We start from the raw sequence: 22,731 nt of genomic DNA, 5'->3' as shown, positions 1-22,731 counted from the left end.
ACTTGCACAATATAATTGTTATAATTTGTTAAATTCTGTTTGTGATTCATGACTTGGAGCTTAAGGCCGGGTTTCCATGTCTCCGCGTCCATGTTCTGTGTATCCGTGTCTGCGAAAAAACGAACTGGTTGAAATCTATTGTAGCTATTCCATGTATCCTCGTTCCGCGTCCGCATGTTTCGGACTCAGTATATGGATGGCAGTCAACATGAAAGGTCAACTTTTAAGCATAGATATAAGTGAAAAAATAATAAATTTAGTAACGTACTCCGTTGATTCAGCTGTTCTTCTACAACCGACAGCACATCGCCAAACTGACGTCTACTAAGACGGAAGTAGGTCCTGAACTCTTCATCGTTCAGCTCTAATTCTCTAACAAGATGGTAGTGCCGTAAGTTTGACGGTTTCTTATGATGGCACGGGTCCAGTACCTATGTTTGTGTTTCCATCTACAAACATGCAGTACTGCCGCAGCAGTCATCATAAAAAAGGTGTGCTCTTCTATTAACGACATCCAAATCCAAGTACCACCACCTTTGGAATGAGCTTTTTACACAAAAAGGCTCAAATAATAAGTGGATGCATGGAATAGATACTCCTTGTTTGTATACAGAACGCGGATGCTGAACACGGACGCGGAGCGGGGACAGGATGCATGGAAACCCTGCCTAAGAGTACAGTATCTTAAAGGAATGCAGTAATTGTTATTAATTTGAACTCTAACAGCCAATCTATGTATTGAAGGAGCACTAAACTAGAGTTGTAAAACTTGTGATTAACAATACAGTATGGTGCAGAAAGATTATTAAAACCTGAAAACACCATAGTCTTATCAGTTTTTATTCAAATAACACAAATATCCATTCAATCATCTTAAAATGAAAATAATTTTTGCAATAGCATTATTAATCAATTACTAGTAATTAAAAAACTATTTACTATTTTGAGGCTTGGCAATTAAAACGACGGAGATTTTTTTATTAATTCGGCCACAGAATTCTTTTGTTTCTTGAAAGCTTGAAATGATGCTTCATGTTAAGCCATTTCTTAATTGAATCACTACAATGCTGTTAATGATGACTTTTTAGCTGGCTTTGTTAATCCAATATGTTAGCAATGTTTCAATAGCATGCATAGGTGTTTTTTGAAAAAGAAACAAAGCTGTAGTTTGCATGAAGACAGGAGAAGTTTTTATAGAAGTATTTTTTAAAATGCTTGTTATAAGGAAATTAATTCCATATACTAGTATGCCATTCTAATATTGGCATGTTCTTAATTATTTTTTTTTTAAATTTTAGTCACTAAAACTAAAAGAATTATTTAAGGAAAATTGTTTTACAAGCTATGTACTTCTGCAATTGAAAAAACACACAGTAACCTAACTTCTTTTAGTTTCATTTCTTGTATAAATTCTATTATATGCTTACAATAATCACATCTTTTAAAGGAACTGCACTTTTTTCTAAGACAATTAAAACGTTACATCATCATTTGAGAATAATACATGAATAAAGGGGATTTTTAGCGAGGCTGTTTTCGGAGAAAACCCGAGCTATTGTCATAGCCAGCTTTTCCGCCGTCCGCCGTAGGCCTCGTGCTAAAAACCTTAATATTGGCTCTAAAATCAAAGTGCTTCCACCTTCAACTTTGAAACTTCATATGTAGATGCACCTTGATGAGTTCTGCACGCCACACCCATTTTTGGGTCACTAGGTCAAAGGTCAAGGTCACTGTGACCTCTAATATCAAACTTTAACAAATCAAAGTGCTTCCACCTACAACTTTGAAACTTCATATGTAGTTGCACCTTGATGAGTTCTACATGCCACACCCATTTTTGGGTCACTAGGTCGAAGGTCAAGGTCACTGTGACCTCTTATATAAAACTTTAAGAAAAACCTTAACATTGCCTCTAAAATCAAAGTGCTTCCACCTACAACTTTGAAACTTCATATGTAGATGCTCCTTGATGAGTTCTACACGCCACACCCATTTTGTGTCACTAGGTCAAAGGTCAAGGTCACTGTGACCTCTAAAAAAAAAAAAAAAAAAATTCTGACAAGCTTTCGCAGCAGAGCGTGGCACCCGTTATGCAGTGCTCTTGTTATATAAAATTATAATTTATTTTAAGAAAAGAAATGGGTTGTGTTAAAGCTGCTATTTTACCACCGGCAGTAAAATATTATTAGATGATATTTGTGTAAATAGAGTCTTGTTAATCTAAATGCAGGACTGTGCAGATCTTACTTTTTATCTACAACTAAAAGTAGAACTTGCTTAATGGTAAATGGGTCCATTATCAACATTAACTTTAAATTAATATTTTTTGAAACATAACATTTTTTGTAAATTTTGATGGTTGTCATCCCTATAAAACACTATGTTTTTAATGGTGAGTAACCACAAAATACATGGTTGAAGTGGATATAGTGTCTTTATCTATGGCTCCATTGCTTATCTCCCTTATGATCAGGTCGTCAATAATTCGATCCACACTCAAGGAGTGTTCTCAACTCAAGACTTCACCAAGAAACCAAGTACTGGTTTTACCCAGGACATGGGCTCAAGACTGTCTCAGTGCAGCTATTATCTAGCTAATATGAATGGTTTAAACAAAAAAGAGATCCAGAATAACATTAGAATAATTGCACATTTAATCTTTAATATTTGTTGTTGCTGTTTGTTGTTGTTTCTTTTGTTTTTCTTTGTGATGTCACTTTTGTGCAGCCATGTTGAGATTTGCTTATTTTTAACACAGGGGGCTTGCTCACGTGGCGTTTTGTGGCCTTTCTACCAGGTAGCAGTCATGCAAGATGTTGTTCTAATGCATGTTGCATTGAATTTCTTTATAATGGTTTCCGCCACCCTCTGTTTTACCTTGAAATAATTATATAAAAAAAAGTCTGCGAAGAAGTTTTTATTTGTGTTGAGAATAAAAAGCTTTTTTGTTTTATTTCTTTTATTATTTTCCATATGAAAGTGTTCCTTTTATCATGAAAATGGAATTAATAATATATTTTATCTTTTTTTCTGCAAAGGGGAATGTCAAATTTAAAGAAATAACTATTTCATTGTTTTTTAGCTCATTTATGCATTAATAATTTAAATTAATCTTTTTGCCAAAAATTATTACAGTTAATATAAACTAAAACTGAATTTGAACACATTTTGTGTGTTTTAAAACCCTGCAATTGATACATTTCACACAAAAAATCTACTACATATAAGCATCCAGTTGGTGCCAAAAATTGTCTTGTTGTTCAAATTAAATATAACAATATAGAATTGAAGAAAAAACCAACAACAAGGGAATATGTTTTATGGGATTATATCAGAAGCTGTTTATTGCTTTTGCAAGGTTCGTCCCAGCAGGCCTACATGACACGGTCCCGGACAAACGTGACGTCGGGGCAGGTGAAACCTGCCGCGGGAATAGCTGGCAGGAGTGTGACAGCCGGACACGTAAAGAAGGAAGTTACCAGGTAATCACTGTGAGGTTACATGACACTGATTTTGATGTCTTGTGTTTGAGAAATGAATGTCACAAGGAATTAAATACTAAAATAGTATAAAGCACCTAAAAGCATGTCTTAACAATGTAGACTTATATGCAGCATGGAGATAGGTTTTATAAAGTAGATTCATTTAAATAACAAATAGAATTATATTCAAAGTTTTTTTGTAAATTTAGAGAAAATATTAATTTATTAGATTTTTTTATGATTTATGATTAGCTTTTATGATCGTAACATATGTGAGATGATCTGTCCTAATGATCTGATCACAAGCTGCATGAGAGAAACTTTCTGTAGTATTAGTGCGTATATATTCAGAAAACCCTGCATGCTTGTTCCCTGTGTTTAGGCCATGCCTTGTATTGCTTGGGACAATTGACCTGAACTTGAACAAATTGTGTTTTAAAAGAAAAAAAAAGATTTGATTAAAAGATGAATTTATTGTTTTTGACAGTATTACTCATGCAGAACATAATGCATAAAGCATAAGTGTAGTCTCTTCACAATATTAAGATTATAAAGTTTATTCCATGTACTGCAAAGTGAATTTTATTCATTAAATATATTCCCAGAAACTATTGATTTCAATAATTTGCATAAATATATGAATTTCAACAAAATGTGCCTGAGTATCTTACTAAACTTCAGCCCAGTTCTTAAGTGTCAGGTCAATCTCTTTTGGCCACATATTGCACTCTAACCTCACCCGAAAGCTTGCATCCCGTTTCAGAGGCTTTTATTAGTGTTAGATGTAGTTTTGTTGTGTAAACCCCGGTGTACTTCTAGAAACACAGCACCCGGGTCCAAGCCCGAGATCAAGATACCAGTGAGTGCCAGGGAACCAGAGGAGCTTGAGCTTGCACCAGTGGCCACACCCATTGTTCCTAAGTCCACACCCTCTCATACCACCCATACTGAGAAACAGTAAGCCTTTAAGGAATAGGAGTGTTAATTTGTGTATATTTGGTGCTTTATCTGTCTATGTATTTGTTAGATTTGGGACTATTCTGTGCTTGTAATAAGATTATTGTGTTTATTATATTTTTTATTAACTCTTTAAAGAACATAATGCTTAAAAAGTTAATGATTGTCTAAATGACAATAAGAAACTTATAGTAAAAAGTAATAAACTGTCTTTCAAAATCTGAAATATTTAAATTGTATTACTGTGAAACCAATTTTATTAATAAGACACTTATTTTCGTCGATTTATGTGGGTCCACTCAACCATAAAGTCTGAGGTTCAACAAACAATTGCATCCAAAGTCTTTTATCTGAAATTATAAAAAAATCAACACATTTTATATCTAACAACTAAGCTTTATTTTATAAATCTATACAATTTCATGTCAACAAAATTAAATTAATCAACAGTACTTATTGGTAATGAACAAACAATTATAACATGTTCTCTACAATCAGGGATGCTATAGAAGAGGAGGAAGAATATATGATAGACGACTGGTAAAGGTGTTTGAAGCTAGAAAACCTGACCATGTTTTCCCAATGTTAAATTGTATTTAAAATATTGCATACTTCTAATGTTTTCCTTTTTTTTCTTTCCAAAATGATATGCTTCCAATATTTTTTCCTTCAATCTGATATGCTTAAAATGTTTTATACCCACAAAGGGAGGCATAATTCAATTGTGTCATCTGTTTCTTGGTCTGTCCATCCTTAGGTCCTCTCATCAATCATTCTGTCCAGCTACTTTTGAAAAGGCCAATTACAGTTAAAATTTATCGTGAAGATCATAACTCAAAAAGTATTAAAGGGATTTAAAGGAAACATCATGTGTAATAATAGAAGACTTTTAAATGATGTGCTGAGTTCAACAACCACCACTCTTTCTTTGATATTTATGGCATTTGTTACTCTTGGTTTAATTTTTAGTATGCATAGCATAACTATTAAGTATGAATATGATTCAAATGAAAGTGCATTTATTAATATAGGATATTGTGCATTTCGTTTTTCAATAAAAAAAATACAACTTTTCTGAAATACCCATTGTTACGGTAAAGATGACCCTTTTTGGTCTAACAATACTTCGGGCTTAGGCACTTACAGTCACAGCACTGTCTTGTTGAAAATGATATGCCTCTTATGTTTTTCAATGTGTTTTCCTTTAAAATGATATGCTCCCAATATTGTCCATTGTTTTATCCCTTCAAAATGATATGTAACCTATGTAGCCGGATGTTTTATCCCTTCAAAATGATATACTTCTGGTCAATGTTGTCCTAATTTTAATTGTTCAAAATAATATGCTACCAATTTTGTCCAATGTCATAACCTTTCAAATGATATGCTGCCAATGATGTTAAATGTTTTCTCTAGTCAGTAATATGCTACAAGTGTTTATATTTCCCTTTACACAGATATGCTTAGAATGTTTTCCAATGTTTTGCCTTGGAGATGATTTGTTACCAATCTTGTCTAATGTTTGCCCTTGCCAATGATCTACTCCCAAGACGTTCCAATTTGTCATATGCTATCAAGGCTCCCCAATGTTTTCTCTTTCCAATTTGTCATATGCTATCAAGGCTCCCCAATGTTTTCTCTTTCCAATTTGTCATATGCTATCAAGGCTCCCCAATGTTTTCTCTTTCCAATTTGTCATATGCTATCAAGGCTCCCCAATGTTTTCTCTTTCCAATTTGTCATATGCTATCAAGGCTCCCCAATGTTTTCTCTTTCCAATTTGTCATATGCTATCAAGGCTCCCCAATGTTTTCTCTTTCCAATTTGTCATATGCTATCAAGGCTCCCCAATGTTTTCTCTTTCCAATTTGTCATATGCTATCAAGGCTCCCCAATGTTTTCTCTTTCCAATTTGTCATATGCTATCAAGGCTACCCAATGTTTTCTCTTTCCAATTTGTCATATGCTATCAAGGCTCCCCAATGTTTTCTCTTTCCAATTTGTCATATGCTATCAAGGCTCCCCAATGTTTTCTCTTTCCAATTTGTCATATGCTATCAAGGCTCCCCAATGTTTTCTCTTTCCAATTTGTCATATGCTATCAAGGCTCCCCAATGTTTTCTCTTTCCAATTTGTCATATGCTATCAAGGCTCCCCAATGTTTTCTCTTTCCAATTTGTCATATGCTATCAAGGCTCCCCAATGTTTTCTCTTTCCAATTTGTCATATGCTATCAAGGCTCCCCAATGTTTTCTCTTTCCAATTTGTCATATGCTATCAAGGCTCCCCAATGTTTTCTCTTTCCAATTTGTCATATGCTATCAAGGCTCCCCAATGTTTTCTCTTTCCAATTTGTCATATGCTATCAAGGCTCCCCAATGTTTTCTCTTTCCAATTTGTCATATGCTATCAAGGCTCCCCAATGTTTTCTCTTTCCAATTTGTCATATGCTATCAAGGCTCCCCAATGTTTTCTCTTGAAATGATATGCAATAAAAGTGTGTCCTTTCAAATTTTGTAACCAATGTTTTTCTCTTTAAAATGTTATGATATACATGTTGTTTGTCCCTTAACCTGTATTAGTCCTTTAAATCATATTGGGATTTTGATACCTGTATATGATTGTTCCCCTTCAGACCCATATTACCTTTGTTCCTGTACTAAGCTGTTATGGGTTTAAATGGTTAACATATCACTTAACATTTTATTACATAATTGTTTATAATTGTTGCTATAGTATTGTTTACTTATTGATATTTTAAGTTACAATTAGTCATGTGTGTGCCAGTATATATGAAATTTCTGTGTTTTGTCCTTTGTAAATGTTGTAAATAAATACTGTAAATATGATCGTAAATTGACATGCTGTATTTATTATAATTAAAAAGCATGATGCCAATAGTCAGTATGTCATTGTAGATGTAGTCTAGTAAACATGCTTGCTTGAAAAATAGTAAAATACATAGAATTATCCAGCTACCATTATATATTACAGATAGTACTTAACGATGTGTGATGAAAAACATGTGATGTGTGATTATGTTTGATGTTTTATAAATATTCAGTAGACTCAGTAATTCTGTAAACTAAGGACTCATTATAAGTTTCACTTTGGTAAACTCTAACTGCTTCTGAGCTGAACATGGCCTTGATGTTTTGTTTTTATTTTAAGTGAAATGAAAACTTAAAATAATTGAACAAACTCTAACTGCTCCTGCTGTGTTTTCAACCATTGCCATTATATTGCAGGCCTGAAGTAGAAGACCTTGAGAAGCCCAGGGATGAGGAAGCCCGTAGCGAGCCCAGCCAGTCCTCCAGGCCCGCGGCCACACCTAACCCTCTCAAGGTAGGTATTGTGTGTCAACTAGGCCCGCGGCCACACCTAACCCTCTCAAGGTAGTTATTGTGTGTCAACACGACCCGCGTCCACACCTAACCCTCTCAAGGTAGGTAATGTGTGTCAACTCGACCCGCGTCCACACCTAACCCTCTCAAGGTAGGTATTGTGTGTCAACTCGACCCGCTTCCACACCTAACCCTCTCAAGGTAGGTATTGTGTTTCAACTCAACCCGCGTCCACACCTAACCCTCTCAAGGCAGGTATTGTGTGTCAACTCGACCCGCGTCCACACCTAACCCTCTCAAGGTAGGTATTGTGTGTCAACTCAACCCGCGTCCACACCTAACCCTCTAAAGGTAGGTATTGTGTATCAACTCAACCCGCGTCCTCACCTAACCCTCTCAAGGTAGGTATTGTGTGTCAACTCGACCCGTGTCCACACCTAACCCTCTCAAGGTAGGTATTGTGTGTCAACTCGACCCGCGTCCACACCTAACCCTCTCAAGGTAGGTATTGTGTGTCAACTCGACCCGCGTCCACACCTAACCCTCTCAAGGTAGGTATTGTGTGTCAACTCAACCCGCACCCACACCTAACCCTCTCAAGGTAGGTATTGTGTGTCAACTCGACCCGCGTCCACACCTAACCCTCTCAAGGTAGGTATTGTGTGTCAACTCGACCTGCGTCCACACCTAACCCTCTCAAGGTAGGTATTGTGTGTCAACTCGACCCGCGTCCACACCTAACCCTCTCAAAGTAGGTATTGTGTGTCAACTCAACCGGCACCCACACCTAACCCTCTCAAGGTAGGTATTGTGTGTCAACTCGACCCGCGTCCACACCTAACCCTCTCAAGGTAGGTATTTTGTGTCAACTCGACCCGCGTCCACACCTAACCCTCTCAAGGTAGGTATTGTGTGTCAACTCAACCGAACCCACACCTAACCCTCTCAAGGTAGGTATTGTGTGTCAACTCAACCTGCGTCCACACCTAACCCTCTCAAGGTAGGTATTGTGTGTCAACTGGACCCGCGTCCACACCTAACCCTCTCAAGGTAGGTATTGTGTGTCAACTCAACCCGCGTCCACACCTAACCCTCTCTAGGTAGGTATTGTGTATCAACTCGACCCGCGTCCACACCTAACCCTCTCAAGGTAGGTATTGTGTGTCAACTCGACCCGCGTCCACACCTAACCCTCTCAAGGTAGGTATTGTGTGTCAACTCGACCCGGGTCCACACCTAACCCTCTCAAGGTAGGTATTGTGTGTCAACTCGACCCGCGTCCACACCTAACCCTCTCAAGGTAGGTATTGTGTGTCAACTCAACCCGCACCCACACCTAACCCTCTCAAGGTAGGTATTGTGTGTCAACTCAACCCACACCCACACCTAACCCTCTCAAGGTAGGTATTGTGTGTCAACTCGACCCGCGTCCACACCTAACCCTCTCAAGGTAGGTATTGTGTGTCAACTCGACCCGCGTCCACACCTAACCCTCTCAAGGTAGGTATTGTGTGTCAACTCAACCCGCACCCACACCTAACCCTCTCAAGGTAGGTATTGTGTGTCAACACGACCCGCGTCCACACCTAACCCTCTCAAGGTAGGTATTGTGTGTCAACTCAACCCGCACCCACACCTAACCCTCTCAAGGTAGGTATTGTGTGTCAACACGACCCGCGTCCACACCTAACCCTCTCAAGGTAGGTATTGTGTGTCAACTCGACCCGCGTCCACACCTAACCCTCTCAAGGTAGGTATTGTGTGTCAACTCAACCCGCACCCACACCTAACCCTCTCAAGGTAGGTATTGTGTGTCAACTCGACCCGCGTCCACACCTAACCCTCTCAAAGTAGGTATTGTGTGTCAACTCAACCCGCACCCACACCTAACCCTCTCAAGGTAGGTATTGTGTGTCAACTCGACCCGCGTCCACACCTAACCCTCTCAAGGTAGGTATTTTGTGTCAACTCGACCGGCGTCCACACCTAACCCTCTCAAGGTAGGTATTGTGTGTCAACTCAACCCGCACCCACACCTAACCCTCTCAAGGTAGGTATTGTGTGTCAACTCAACCTGCGTCCACACCTAACCCTCTCAAGGTAGGTATTGTGTGTCAACTCGACCCGCGTCCACACCTAACCCTCTCAAGGTAGGTATTGTGTGTCAACTCAACCCGCGTCCACACCTAACCCTCTCAAGGTAGGTATTGTGTATCAACTCGACCCGCGTCCACACCTAACCCTCTCAAGGTAGGTATTGTGTGTCAACTCGACCCGCGTCCACACCTAACCCTCTCAAGGTAGGTATTGTGTGTCAACTCAACCCGCACCCAAACCTAACCCTCTCAAGGTAGGTATTGTGTGTCAACTCAACCCACACCCACACCTAACCCTCTCAAGGTAGGTATTGTGTGTCAACTCGACCTGCGTCCACACCTAACCCTCTCAAGGTAGGTATTGTGGGTCAACTCGACCCACATCCACACCTAACCCTCTCAAGGTAGGTATTGTGTGTCAACTCAACCCGCACCCACACCTAACCCTCTCAAGGTAAGTATTGTGTGTCAACACGACCCGCGTCCACACCTAACCCTCTCAAGGTAGGTATTTTGTGTCAACTCGACCCGCGTCCACACCTAACCCTCTCAAGGTAGGTATTGTGTGTCAACTCGACCCGCACCCACACCTTACCCTCTCAAGGTATGTGTTGTGTTGGTCTGTGTGTGCATCCATCTGTGTGCTTGAGGGCCGTAGGGTGAATATTCACATTATTTCAGTGTGTTTGTTAAACCAGAATTGTGGTTTCTGTGATTGCAGAAATAATGGAAAATTAAAGTCTTCATCAAATTTTAAATGTTTAGTACTTAAGCTTAATAAAACTAAAGAGATCTTGTTCTTACTCAGACAACATAAGACCGTTTCGGGACTGCTATTGTTTCTTTTCTGTGACATAGCTCGTGTTTATTACAAGTGGTGTCAACCCAAAGGTGGCAACTGCTTGGGCTATAGGCACGACAAAAAACTGGACTCTTTAAAGAATGGTCATTTATTTGTATCGAAAATGAAACAGTTATGTATTTTATATCAATTCCAAAAAGGTATAAGTTTCTGTGAATACAATAACTATTGATCACCAGGTTGATATTACTAATGGTTAATCTTCACTCTTTGTTGTTCGTGGTTACACTCCACTATTGTTTCTTTTCTCTCACCAGGGTGTGGAACTGCACAAGGCCATGTCTGAGGATGAGCAACAGAAGTTGAAGCAGACGTTCAACAAGCTGGACACTGACAAAGACGGGTATGTTTTTAACAGGTCACCATGGCGTTGAGTATATTTTGTCTTCCTAACAACCAGGAAGTTCCAGGTTTGATCTGGACTGTGGGAGCATTCTGAAGATCTCTCCCAAAGACACCAACTACTGGCTCTACCCTGAAAATAACTTGAGAGTGTATATTTTTCCTTAGGCCTTTCAATGCAATTGAGCTAAAAATGAAGAGGTTTGATTGCAAATGAAAAGGTATAAACTTAAGTTGGGTATGCTTAGATCATTCTTAATGTTTTTTATTGTTCTGATTTTGATCTTTGAAAATTTGTAATTATCATTTTTGATGTGACTTTATTTAAAGTAGCTGTAAGAAATTTTAAAAATTTCATAATTTGAATCTATTATAGCATCATTACGGTATTTATTATGTTATTGGTTGTTATCAGTGCATGTAACAAAATAATCAATGTTTAGGGGTCCTCTGTATAAATAGGAATGGTGTTTGGTGGAGACACAATAGTAATCCGTGTTTCAAGCAACTAGCAACATCTTAACTTATCGCACCTCCCCTTTTCCTTTTTAGTTCACCTGAGCACAATGTGCTCATGGTGAGCTTTTGTGATCGCCTTTTGTCCATCGTCCGTCGTGCGGCGTCAACATTTTGCCTTGTGAACACTCTAGAGGCCACATTTATTGTCCGATCTTCATGAATTTTTTTTATATATTTATTTTTAGGCATATATTGTATACATACATGTCTTTCATTTGCAATCAATGTTTTTTTTTAACAAATTATTCAGAAATATGCCTTATAATGTGTTTTTTTTAGACCTTGGTTTGTAATATTACAATTAGTGGGAACGGGATGTGTTCTAATATATATAATAATCAATGATGTTATAAGATTTAAAAAAAACTGAAAAAAAAACAACTAAATTGAATATATATGAAATGATAAACTAGCATTAAGATAGTAGTATATTTAAATGGACAAGCATTATGAAAATTTAATTCGATTCCATTTTTGTTAAAAAATATGCAATGTATCATTACTGAGGGCTATTTCTTTCTCAATCTGGATTTTTAATTTCAGGCTATGTATAAAACAATTAAAATTTGGTAGATTCTAATTGTTTCTTGTATTTCATGTTTAAGATAAAAAGTTTCATTAATATGATATCTTCATGAAACTTGGTCAGAACATTTGTCCCATTGATACCTCGACTGAGTTCAAAACTGGGTCATGCTGGGTCAAAAACTAGGTCACTAGGTAAAAAAGAGAAAATCCTTGTGAACACTGTAGAAGTCACATTTGATGCCCAATATTCATGTAATTTTGTCAAAATGTTTGTCTAAATGATATGTTGGTTGAGTTCAAAAATGGTTCTGGTCCGTTCAAAAACATGGCCACCAGGGGGCGTGGCAGTATTCCTTATATGGCTATATAGAAACCTTGTGAACACTCTAGAAGTCACAATTTTTGCCCAATCATCATGAAACTTGGTCAAACATTGGTTTTATTGATATCTCGGACGAGTTCGAAAATGGTCCAGATCGGTGAAAAAACATGGCCACCAGGGGGCGGGGCAGTTTTCTCTATATTTCCTTATATGGCTATAGTAAAACCTTGTAAACACTCTAGAGGCCACATTTATTTTCCGATCTTCATGAAACTTGCTCAGAAGGTTTGTCCCAATGATATCTTGCATGAGTTCAAAAATGGTAACCTTTGCTTGAAAAACATGGCTGCCAAGGGGCGGGGCATTTTTCCTTAAATGGCTATACATGTATATGGCTATAGTTAAATCTTGTTAACACTCTAGAGGCCACATTTATTGTCCAATCTTCATGAAATTTGGTCAGAAGATTCATCCCAATAATATCTTGGAGGAGTTAAAAAATGATGCCGGTTGGTTGAAAAACATGGCCAGCACGGGGGCGGGGCATTTTTCCTTATATGGCTATAGTAAAACCTTGTTAACACTCTAGAGGTCACATTTATTTTCGGATCATCATGAAACTTGGTCAGAAGATTGGTCTCAATGATATCTTGGATGAGTTTGAAAATAATTATGTTTGCTTAAAATACATGGCTTCCTCGGGGCGGGGCATTTTTCCTTACATGGCTGTAATAAAATCTTGTTAACACTCTAGAGGCCACATTTATTTTCCGATCTTCATGAAACTTGGTCAGAAGATTTTTCCCAATAATATCTTGTTATCTCAGGTGAGCGACTTTGGGCCTTTCAGGCCCTCTTGTTTTAATCTATATTCATGAGATTTGGGTATTTAAAGACAGAAATTACCAGTTTTTGTGTTTACTAGAATTAAGTATGATGCAATGTTCTATTTGCGTTTCTCAAGGCACATCATGTTCAGCCAGTTGCAGACCCAGCTGCCTAAGCAGTTCAACCAGCACCAAGAGAAATACATCAAACAGGTTAATATCTTACACCACTTTGTTTGTTTGACATTTGGGCCGTGTTGTGGAAAAATCGGGCCTAATGTGTCTGTGCTACAATTGCCATCCGAGATGAGCCTGTGCAATTCCCAAGTGATTTGTGTCTGATTATTGCAAACCACGTCCAGGGTTTGATCCTCAATCTTTGATTAGTTTCAGGATCATCTCTAAAATCATCAATAACTGGTTCTACCTAAGAACAGATTCAATAATGTCTCAATAAGCCACATGGCTGCAATGCAATTCACCTTAAATATATATTGATAAACCTTGACTTAAGTACATAAATGAATTATAAAATGTTAAATGGTTTATATAATAGCTAACCTTTAAATGTTTACAACATTGTTTTTTCCATGTATATTTTCTTTGAAAACAAAATTTCAGACAGCTTTTAATACCTTTGTTTTCAATTTTTACATATGAATGTTAGCATTGATGTAAAGCAATTTTTGTATTATCAAAAGCTTCATGATTTCTGTTTGATTTCAGGTCTATGACATAACGAGTTCAAACACATTTTTTGGTGTTGACGAGTTTATGACAATGTCCTACCTAACAAATGTCGTAACAGCACTTAGGTAAGAATTTTAGTTATGAACACAGTAAGTAAGGTTATTTCTGCAAGCGCAAAAAAAATTGTACCTGATGAAAAGATGGCTGCACATGTCTTTATAATGTTGTATGTCCAAGGCTTAACACTCAAGTTGATGGACATGTGCAAGCAAGTGCTATTATTTAAATATGAATAAAATTCATCATACCATTAGGCATACATAGTAGATCCCCCCTACCCTTAGCTTTATTTTATGTCACACGTATTATTGAACAACACAGTCATATTGTTAATCTGTATTACTGGTAAACACTTACTAAAATTCTATATATGCATAATTATTAACAAAAATTCCTGTTTGACATTAAGTTGCAACTGATTAAATGTGTGTTTTCTTTTGCGGAATTCCGTATTAAAGCATAAGTTTTTAGTATTTCATATGATTACTTCCAGCATTACAAGTATTATAAGTTATTATACCTGTACTTGACTTACAAGATTTTCAATGCAACATCATTTTGACAATTAATTTGCTGATAAACTTAAATTATGTGAACATATTTTAAACACAAACTGATAAAAATGTTTGCAATTTAAAGGCAAAGTACCAGCATTGACTACCAGAATTTTGCACAGTCTTGACTGGAACCTGTTTTTGCACCGTCTTGACTGGCACCTGTTTTTGCATGGTCTTGACTGGCACCTGTTTTTTGCACAGTCTTGACATGCTCCTGTTTTTGCACTGTCTTGACTGGCACCTGTTTTTTTGCACAGTCTTGACTGGCACCTGTTTTTGCACAGTCTTGACTGGTACCTGTTTTTGCATGGTCTTGACTGGCACCTGTTTTTGCACGGTCTTGACTGGCACCTGTTTTTTGCATTGTTGAATGGCAAGGTTAACAATACAAATTGTGTTTCAAAGACAGTCGTGTCAAAATCAAAGTAAACATTTAATATAAGCCTCACCCTGGGAAAATAGGGTTTAATGCATGTTCCTAAAGTGCAGTCCCAGATTAACTTGGGCAGTCCACCTAGGCTAATCCGGGACAACACTTTCCACTTTCATGGTATTTTGCATTAAGATAAAATCTTTTTTTTAATCCAGTTAAGGGTGAAAGTGTTGTCCCTGATTAGCCTGTACAGACTGTACATGCTAATCTAAGACTTCACTTAATGCACATGCATCAAGCCCCGTTTAACAAGTGCAAGGCTCAAATATATCTATGCATGTAACATATCCAATTCCATTTCCCGTAGTGTTTTCTATTCCAGGGGGGAGCCACAGGAGGCCTATACCAAACTGAACTTTCATCATTTGAATGATGTCATCCTTAACTATGTGGTAAGTCTGCCAGATATTTATATGAGCCTTAAACTGGAAAAACTGGGCCTGATGCATGTGAGTAAAGTGTCATCCCAGATTAGCATTAGCAATCCGCACAGGCTAATCAGGGGCAACACTTTCTTCTTCTATGCAAATTTTTGTTTAAAGGAAGTCTCTTGTAAACAGAAATCCAGTCCATCGGTAGGTGGAAAGTATCGGTCCTGATCAGTCTGTTCAGACTGCACCAGCTAATCTGGAATGAAAGTTCACACAAATGCATTTAGCCCAGTTTTATGAGAATGAGGCTCATATGACAAAAGGGTCGCTTGTGTAGGAATATTCAAAGACATTAACTTCTTTAGTGTTAGACCTGTAAATAATTATATAAGGATGACATAAAATCGTGAATGGTATCACAGATTAGTATAAGAAATGTTTATGGGACAAGAAAGCAGCCGTCAGGTTGTCAGCCGTACCATTGGGAGGACTGCACAGGCTGATCAGGAACGACACTTTCCGCATAAACTGGATTTCTGCTAAGACAAGCCTTCTTTAACCCTTTACCACTTAGAAGCTTATTGAAAATGGCTATGTGTAAACAGCATTAAACCAGAACAGCCTGTGAGATACTCGCAGGCTGTTCAGGTTTTATGCTGTTTGCTGCTCATCAGTATCAACAGGTTGAAACTGTAACCTTTAAAACTTGGATCTAGTAAGAAAGACCTCTAATTAAATTTAACTTTCTAAGGGACTACAAATGTGTCAAAATACGTTTGGATGTGGTAAAGGGTTAACACAAAAATACCATAAAAGCAGAAAGTGTCATACCGTGAGTGAGACTGGATGCTTGTCATCATATTATACCAGTATGAACTGATACTCTTGTGTGACAGGAGTTATTCCAGTCTGTGGACCGAAGCCATCGCGGCAAGATCAGCCTGTCCTCGCTCCAGGAGCTGCTGAACGCGGCGCTGCATCGAGACTTCAAGTCCGAGCCTCACAACTGGCTCAAGGTCGTCGACTCTCTCGAGCTGGTCAGTATGGCTTACATAGTCTGCATTGCTGCAGTTTCAATGTTTAAACCCTTTCCCACCTAGATACATATTTGTACGCATTTGTAGTCCCTCATAAAGTCATTTTAATTAAAGACCTATCTTACTAGATTCAAGTTTTAAGGCTTCATTTCCAACCCTTAGATACTGATAAAAAGCAAACAGCAAAAAATATGAACAGACTGCTAGTTACTTGCAGGCTGTTCTGGTTTTATGCTATTTGCACATAGCCATTTCCACTTTGCTTCTGACTGGGAAAGGGTCAAGTCCTTTCACCCCTGAGGCTGCATTATGTGAGGAATTCTACTGGCTTACATAACCTTTATAGTAGTTCTTAGATAGTAACTTTGTACCCATTTACTTAGATATCCTTTCTTGTGTCTTTTTGACAAGTTTCTTAGTTGTTTACAAAGTCACTGTGTATTCAACAACCAACAAAATATGTATTATTTTTATGCCCCCGGATCGAATGATCGGGGGTATATTGTTTTTGGCCTGTCTGTCTGTCTGTCTGTCATTCTGTGGAAAACTTTAACCTTGGTTAAAGTTTTGCAATAATGAATAACTTTTGCAATATTGAAGATAGCAACTTGATATTTTGCATGCATGTGTATCTCATGGAGCTGCACATTTTGAGTGGTTAAAGGTCAAGGTCATCTGTCAAGGTCAAAGGTCAAATATATGACTCAAAGCGGCGTCAAAACTTTAACCTTGGTCATAACTTTTGAAGATAGCAACTTGATATTTGGCATGCATGTGTATCTCATGGAGCTGCACATTTTGAGTGGTAAAAGGTCAAGGTCAAGGTTATCCTTCAAGGTCAAATGTCAAATATATGGCTTCAATGCGGCACAGAAGGGGGCATTGTGTTTCTGACAAACACATCTCTTGTTTTGTTTTATTCCTTAAATGTATGTTGATGGATGTAAACAATTCAAGATTATATACTGGAAAAATAGTACTAGTATTTCATTAATATGTTTCTTTTTGTGTTATTTTTTCCAAGGGAGGTTCAGAAGACATAGATTATGTCACATTCCTAGCTCTAATTCCGTATTTTCAATGGATACCGAGTAAAACCTTTGGTATGGGTGTATACGTGGGCATGTGGTGAAATGAGGCTCACTTTTGTTGGATATACAATCATTGTGAAAAGATTATATATAGGGCAATTTTTTTATTCTTGTATTCAATGAGAAGTCTATGCACTTGAAGAAACATGCATTTTTTATATTGAATGTAAAGGAAAACATGCAAATTATTGAATATTTGTATTCCTTTCAACAACTCAAAAACGCCAAGTAAAATTCTTTGGATTCAATATTATGTTCAGCTATAATCATTATTGAGTGGTTTGAGACATTACAGACCAAGATAATGTATGGCGTAATAAAACTAAATTGTGTTCCAACAAAACTGAGGCTTCAACTTTATGCTCGTCACTTCTTTGCTAGTCTATTTCTATTGCACTGGTGGTCTTGTTTCCCATGTACACAAACACATATTATTCTTCTCTTTGGTGTGTTCATATATTTGTCCATGCAATTACACCTCAAAATTAGTTGGAATTGTTCGCAATTGTTGAAAAAACAACAACACGTTGTAATGTAATTTAAACAATGTAAATATTTTAAAGAACATGCTCACAGATTTAGGCTTTTTTTTTAAAAGATTGCCATTTAATAATATAAATTGATAAATGTAAACAATTGAACTTACAAGCTGCAGTGTGAATATAATTTAAGGAAGAGAGAACAAAAGTTTACCCCCACCCAGGGTATGCAAGGTCATGCAATTAAAGAAATTGTTCTTTATTGTTGTTATTATTGTTGCTTTGTCTATACATAAATTTGTATACAGCAATACATTGATTTATTCCATAGTTTGGCTAGAAATAACATTTAAAAATCACAATTTATACACTTCAATTCACACTGTTTGTTTGGCCAATGGGGGAGTTGTTTGAACTGTGTTGCACATGTGCACAATTATTATCAGAACTGGCAACATCTCTTATTGTTTTTGATACTCACAACTTGTATTGGCATGATTTTCACGCTCCATATGTTTAAGCCGTGCTCTGTGAAAAGGGGGTTTAATGCATGTGCGTAAAGTGTCATCCCAGATTAGCAGTCTGCACAGGCTATATCAGGGACAACAAAGTCTGCACAGGCTATATCAGGGACGACAGTCTGCACAGGCTATATCAGGGACAACACTTTCCGCCTACACTAGATTTTTGCCAAGAAGAGACTTTCTTGAAACGAAAAATATCATAAAAGCGGAAAGTTTCGTCTAGGCTAATCTTGGACAACACTTCACGCACATGCATTAAACCCCTTTTTCACAGAGCACAGTCCATTTTTATAATGTTTATTTTTTCCACCTTAGGCACTGTTTTCTTAAACTGTGTTTGACATTACATTAAGATACAATTTTCAAACAATTATCATTGCAAAACACCTACATCTTTATTTTTTTTCTGTAATTTTATTCATTTCCTAGGTTTCTTGAATATATTATTGATTTCAGAAACATTTTCGTAATTAAAGTCAAATTTTGCAATCTACAAAGTTCAGTCTTTAAGTTAAGATTTGTTTTGTGATCTTTGATAATACGGACACCTGTTTCAGAAGCTGTGTCTTTCAATGGGCTACACCTTCATAAATTCATCTGTTTTTCAATATGAAAACTTACAAAAATGTATAAAAATTGATTTTGTAAAATATGCCTTAAAATGGTCAATGTCAAGTTAAAATGTCTAAGCTATAGTAACACGAAATCTTGTAAAGTAGTTTGTTGTAATTCATATTCTCTTCCATAATACACAGTATGAATATTTTGTATGTCATCTTATTTATATTGAATATGTTTATAATATTCTCAGAAATAAATTATAAGTAGTATGTATTGAATTTATAAACAAATGAATTACATTAGAAAGGTTGAAAAGAAAGAGTCAAGATTTACATTCAGTTACAGTACTAAGGGGTATATGTATATCCCCACTAACTGGAATCCCTTTGTTTCCGAAAGTTTCCAGAATCCCCTAAGCCATTTCCCATGCATTGAAGGATTCCAAATAATTGGTCACATTTGTTAACCTTCTTGCAATGGCATGAAGATCGAGTTCATAAGAACCCTGCTTGCTTTCAATGTGAACACCATACTAAGAGGTCAAAGGTACAAAAACAGCATTGATAAAAAAATTCAAATAGATTTGTCCACTCTAAAACTTGAACATGCAAGGATGTTTAAATAACACAATAATACTTTTACAGTAATATTAATGTCCTCTGAAGGTCAAAAATGGATGTCAACAGTCAAAATACATCTACAGAATATGGCTGGTCTGATCAATACAACTTGAACATGTGTAGAATTCTTTCAATACATGTGTCTTTACTTATATGAGATGGTGTTGTGCAGGTGAACCATATAGCTACCTTAAAGGTCAAGGTCAAACTTTATGGTCAAAATTAAGTACTTCAGGGTTGGAAAAGCTTTAAACTCAGATATATAACTTGACCACAGAAGTATTTTTAAAAAGTTTGTTAAAAGCGTTAACCTAAATGAGTTTGTGTGTCACACACAAGACCCACTAAGCTTCCTGCAAGTTCATAGGTATTCTTTAAAGTCAAATGTTCATATGCAGCAATTTATTGTCAAAATAGTGGTTGCCGGCTTTACAACTTCACCATGCAATGAAGTACATGTATTTAGAAATAACATGGCACAAATGTTTAACTGATATATGACACCACATTTCTAGTATGAAGGTCAATCTTGGCAATCAAAAGTAACAACAGTATGTGGTGGTATTATTCAGTATCTCTGATATCTCTAGGGTAACCTGGCCAGCCAGCTCAGTTAAGGGAGCACTGGACTACAAATCTCAGTATTGTGGGTTAGAGTAGGGTCATTTTTTTGGTCATTGATGATCAAAATAATCTATGACTACTGGTATTCTCCCCCTACCTATGAATCAAGTAGGGAAGTTGTCAGTTACCGTCATTATTATGTGCTCTAAGTCTTAGTACTGGTACACCAGCTTATCCATGAAAAAGGAAAGTACATTTACTGACCACAGTTAGAAATGAAATACTGTTAAAAATAATGTCAAATACAAACAAACAAACAAGCAAGTAAACAGTTTCTATGTCTGTATGCAGTATACAGGTAAAGTTATATACACGATATGCCAGATCTGATATTGTCTGTTATTTTCAGACTGAGCCTGGGCTGATATCCAAGATCGAGTTTTTAGCATACATTCCATACTTCGAGCTGTCCCGAAGAAGAAAGTCATCCTCATAACAACGCATCATGTGTAGCTAAATAGATGTTGTTCACCAGCGTCATAATAAAACATTGAGAGAAGCTAACACGAATGAATGAAACATTTCTGTGCCAAAATTGTGTGTTTTAATACTGCAGGGGGTAATTAAAATTAAAGAACCATAGTCATGAAAAAACATCAGATATAGCTACTGGTTATACTGTAAATAACTCTTGTGGTGACAAACCATTGATTGTCATTTACTAGAGAAAACAAGCTTTCTAAATTATGGAAAAATATTGAGTTTATATGACTGGAACTATGATTAAAGATATCAACATAGACACAATCTATCAAGTGTTGCAAGCATCCATTAAAAAGCCAGCTTGTCAAAATCACCTGTAGTTAACTAGAATATGTCATCCATAGTAATCGCTCTGCGTGGACGTGCAGCAAATGTCAGATTGAAAACTGTGTCATTGTACTAACTAGATTGCAATGAGAAATCCATGCTACCTTTAGCTAATTAGAGCAAACAAGCTTTCCTCATCAATAAATTGTTGATTAGAACGACTAGCTAGATTGAGAACAGTTAGCGAGATTGAAAACAGCTAGCCAATTTGAAGACAGCTAGCTAGATTAACAAAATTGTCATCAACTGATGTGAAAGACCCCATTTTGTAGCCAACTATAGCAAGCAGGCCATTTTCATTAAGCAATTGTTCATTTAGAACGTTTAACTTAGCTTATAAGAAAACTGTCATCAATTGGATGGAGAGAATCACTACCTCCATAAGTGTGCTAACTATGACCACTGCCTCTGTCGCTTAAGTTGTCTCCAAATTTCAAATTCTTTCAGTGTCCATACTAAGTGTATGCCATTAGGGAAGGCATGCTCTGTAAGACCGCTATTGTTGTTGTTTCCAATGACCATTATCATAATTTCCCCTAAAAAAAATATGACATGATGTCAAACCTATAAGTGGTTGGCATAGGCTAGGAGGGGTGTCATGTGTTTGTGTTGTAATGTGTCCTAAATGTTTTTGGGTTTGCAAACTCTCATATTGTTATTTGTTTTCTGGGTACAAACGTGTTTTTTGTTGTTGGGGTAAAATGTTACGTTATGTTTAAGTGCCCAAAGCATTACTAAACTTTTCTGAATGTGCGTATGGCACATTGCAAAATCCCATGGCAATGCGCTTAAATAGGAAGGTGTACTTGTATGTGATGCATTGTCTTTTTATATAGAATGAGTTTTGAAAAATGTGTTTAAAATACTGGTACGCACCATTTTTCATAGTAAAACCTAGACTGTTAAACATCATTATTTGAAAATTAATTTGTCAACAAGTTTTATTAGCTGTAGCCTGTGATTAAATGTTTGTTTGTTAAACCTATACATAATAATACACATATAAATAAAATGTTTGTTTTCAAATACATGATTTATTTGTTTATTCAATAACATGACAATTTTTTTAATTGAAAGTACTTAAAAGTGACACAAAGTCACACAAAATGGTGCCTGTTACCATTTTAATTATCAAATTGACTTGAGATAGTGAACATTTTGTGTCTAAATTAAGGGGTGTTGTTGCAGTTTGGTCTTTCCAATAATATATATTTTTGATAAATTTCGAAAATTAAAAAACAACAACATTGTCTCTGGCCTTGCTTTGATTTTATTTGTAATTTGGCAACATGCACTTTTGTATCAAAACTGCTGAATTTCTAGTTATGTAAAAACTTAAATCTCTAAAAAAAGTTTAACCTAGCATATTTCGGTACTTCAGTACACCTATTTATATTGAATGAAAACAAACACCTCAAATATAATACACATTTTATAAATGTTAAAAAGTCTTGTTTTTATAAATTCTATAATACTTACAAAAATCTTACTATTTCAGGCACATATTTGAGAGGCACCTTTTTAAAGTAATTTCAATCTAAACATTTGGTAATCTAACATATCAGAAATAGTATGTAGCGTTAACCCTTTCAGTG

The 22,731-nt window shown here is 36.6% G+C and overlaps 1 protein-coding gene across 11 annotated transcripts in view; it reads left to right on the top strand.

Moving 5' to 3' along the window:
* The window catches only part of LOC127848680 (uncharacterized), a 70,716-nt gene extending 48,554 nt beyond the window's left edge, over positions 1-22,162 (top strand). For 5 of the 11 annotated variants that reach the window (XM_052381344.1, XM_052381295.1, XM_052381272.1 and 2 more), the window contains 10 exons: positions 3,359-3,482; positions 4,302-4,439; positions 4,938-4,979; positions 7,688-7,784; positions 10,999-11,084; positions 13,417-13,492; positions 14,006-14,094; positions 15,342-15,411; positions 16,287-16,427; positions 20,676-22,162. In XM_052381344.1, coding sequence (XP_052237304.1) covers positions 3,359-3,482; positions 4,302-4,439; positions 4,938-4,979; positions 7,688-7,784; positions 10,999-11,084; positions 13,417-13,492; positions 14,006-14,094; positions 15,342-15,411; positions 16,287-16,427; positions 20,676-20,762 — 950 coding nt within the window. In that variant the 3' untranslated portion in view covers positions 20,763-22,162. Of the gene's footprint in view, positions 1-3,358; positions 3,483-4,301; positions 4,440-4,937; positions 4,980-7,687; positions 7,785-10,998; positions 11,085-13,416; positions 13,493-14,005; positions 14,095-15,341; positions 15,412-16,286; positions 16,428-17,451; positions 17,531-20,675 lie in introns of all 11 variants that reach the window. The other 6 variants (XM_052381322.1, XM_052381304.1, XM_052381331.1 and 3 more) reach the window with 4 other exon arrangements.
* Positions 22,163-22,731: the final 569 nt, after the last annotated feature.

This window comes from Dreissena polymorpha, chromosome 1 (genome assembly GCF_020536995.1).
Source record: "Dreissena polymorpha isolate Duluth1 chromosome 1, UMN_Dpol_1.0, whole genome shotgun sequence".
NCBI classification, from domain to species: domain Eukaryota; kingdom Metazoa; phylum Mollusca; class Bivalvia; order Myida; family Dreissenidae; genus Dreissena; species Dreissena polymorpha.
The sequence above is the reverse complement of the archived record's forward strand: the minus strand, read 5'-3'. Positions and strand labels throughout refer to the sequence as shown.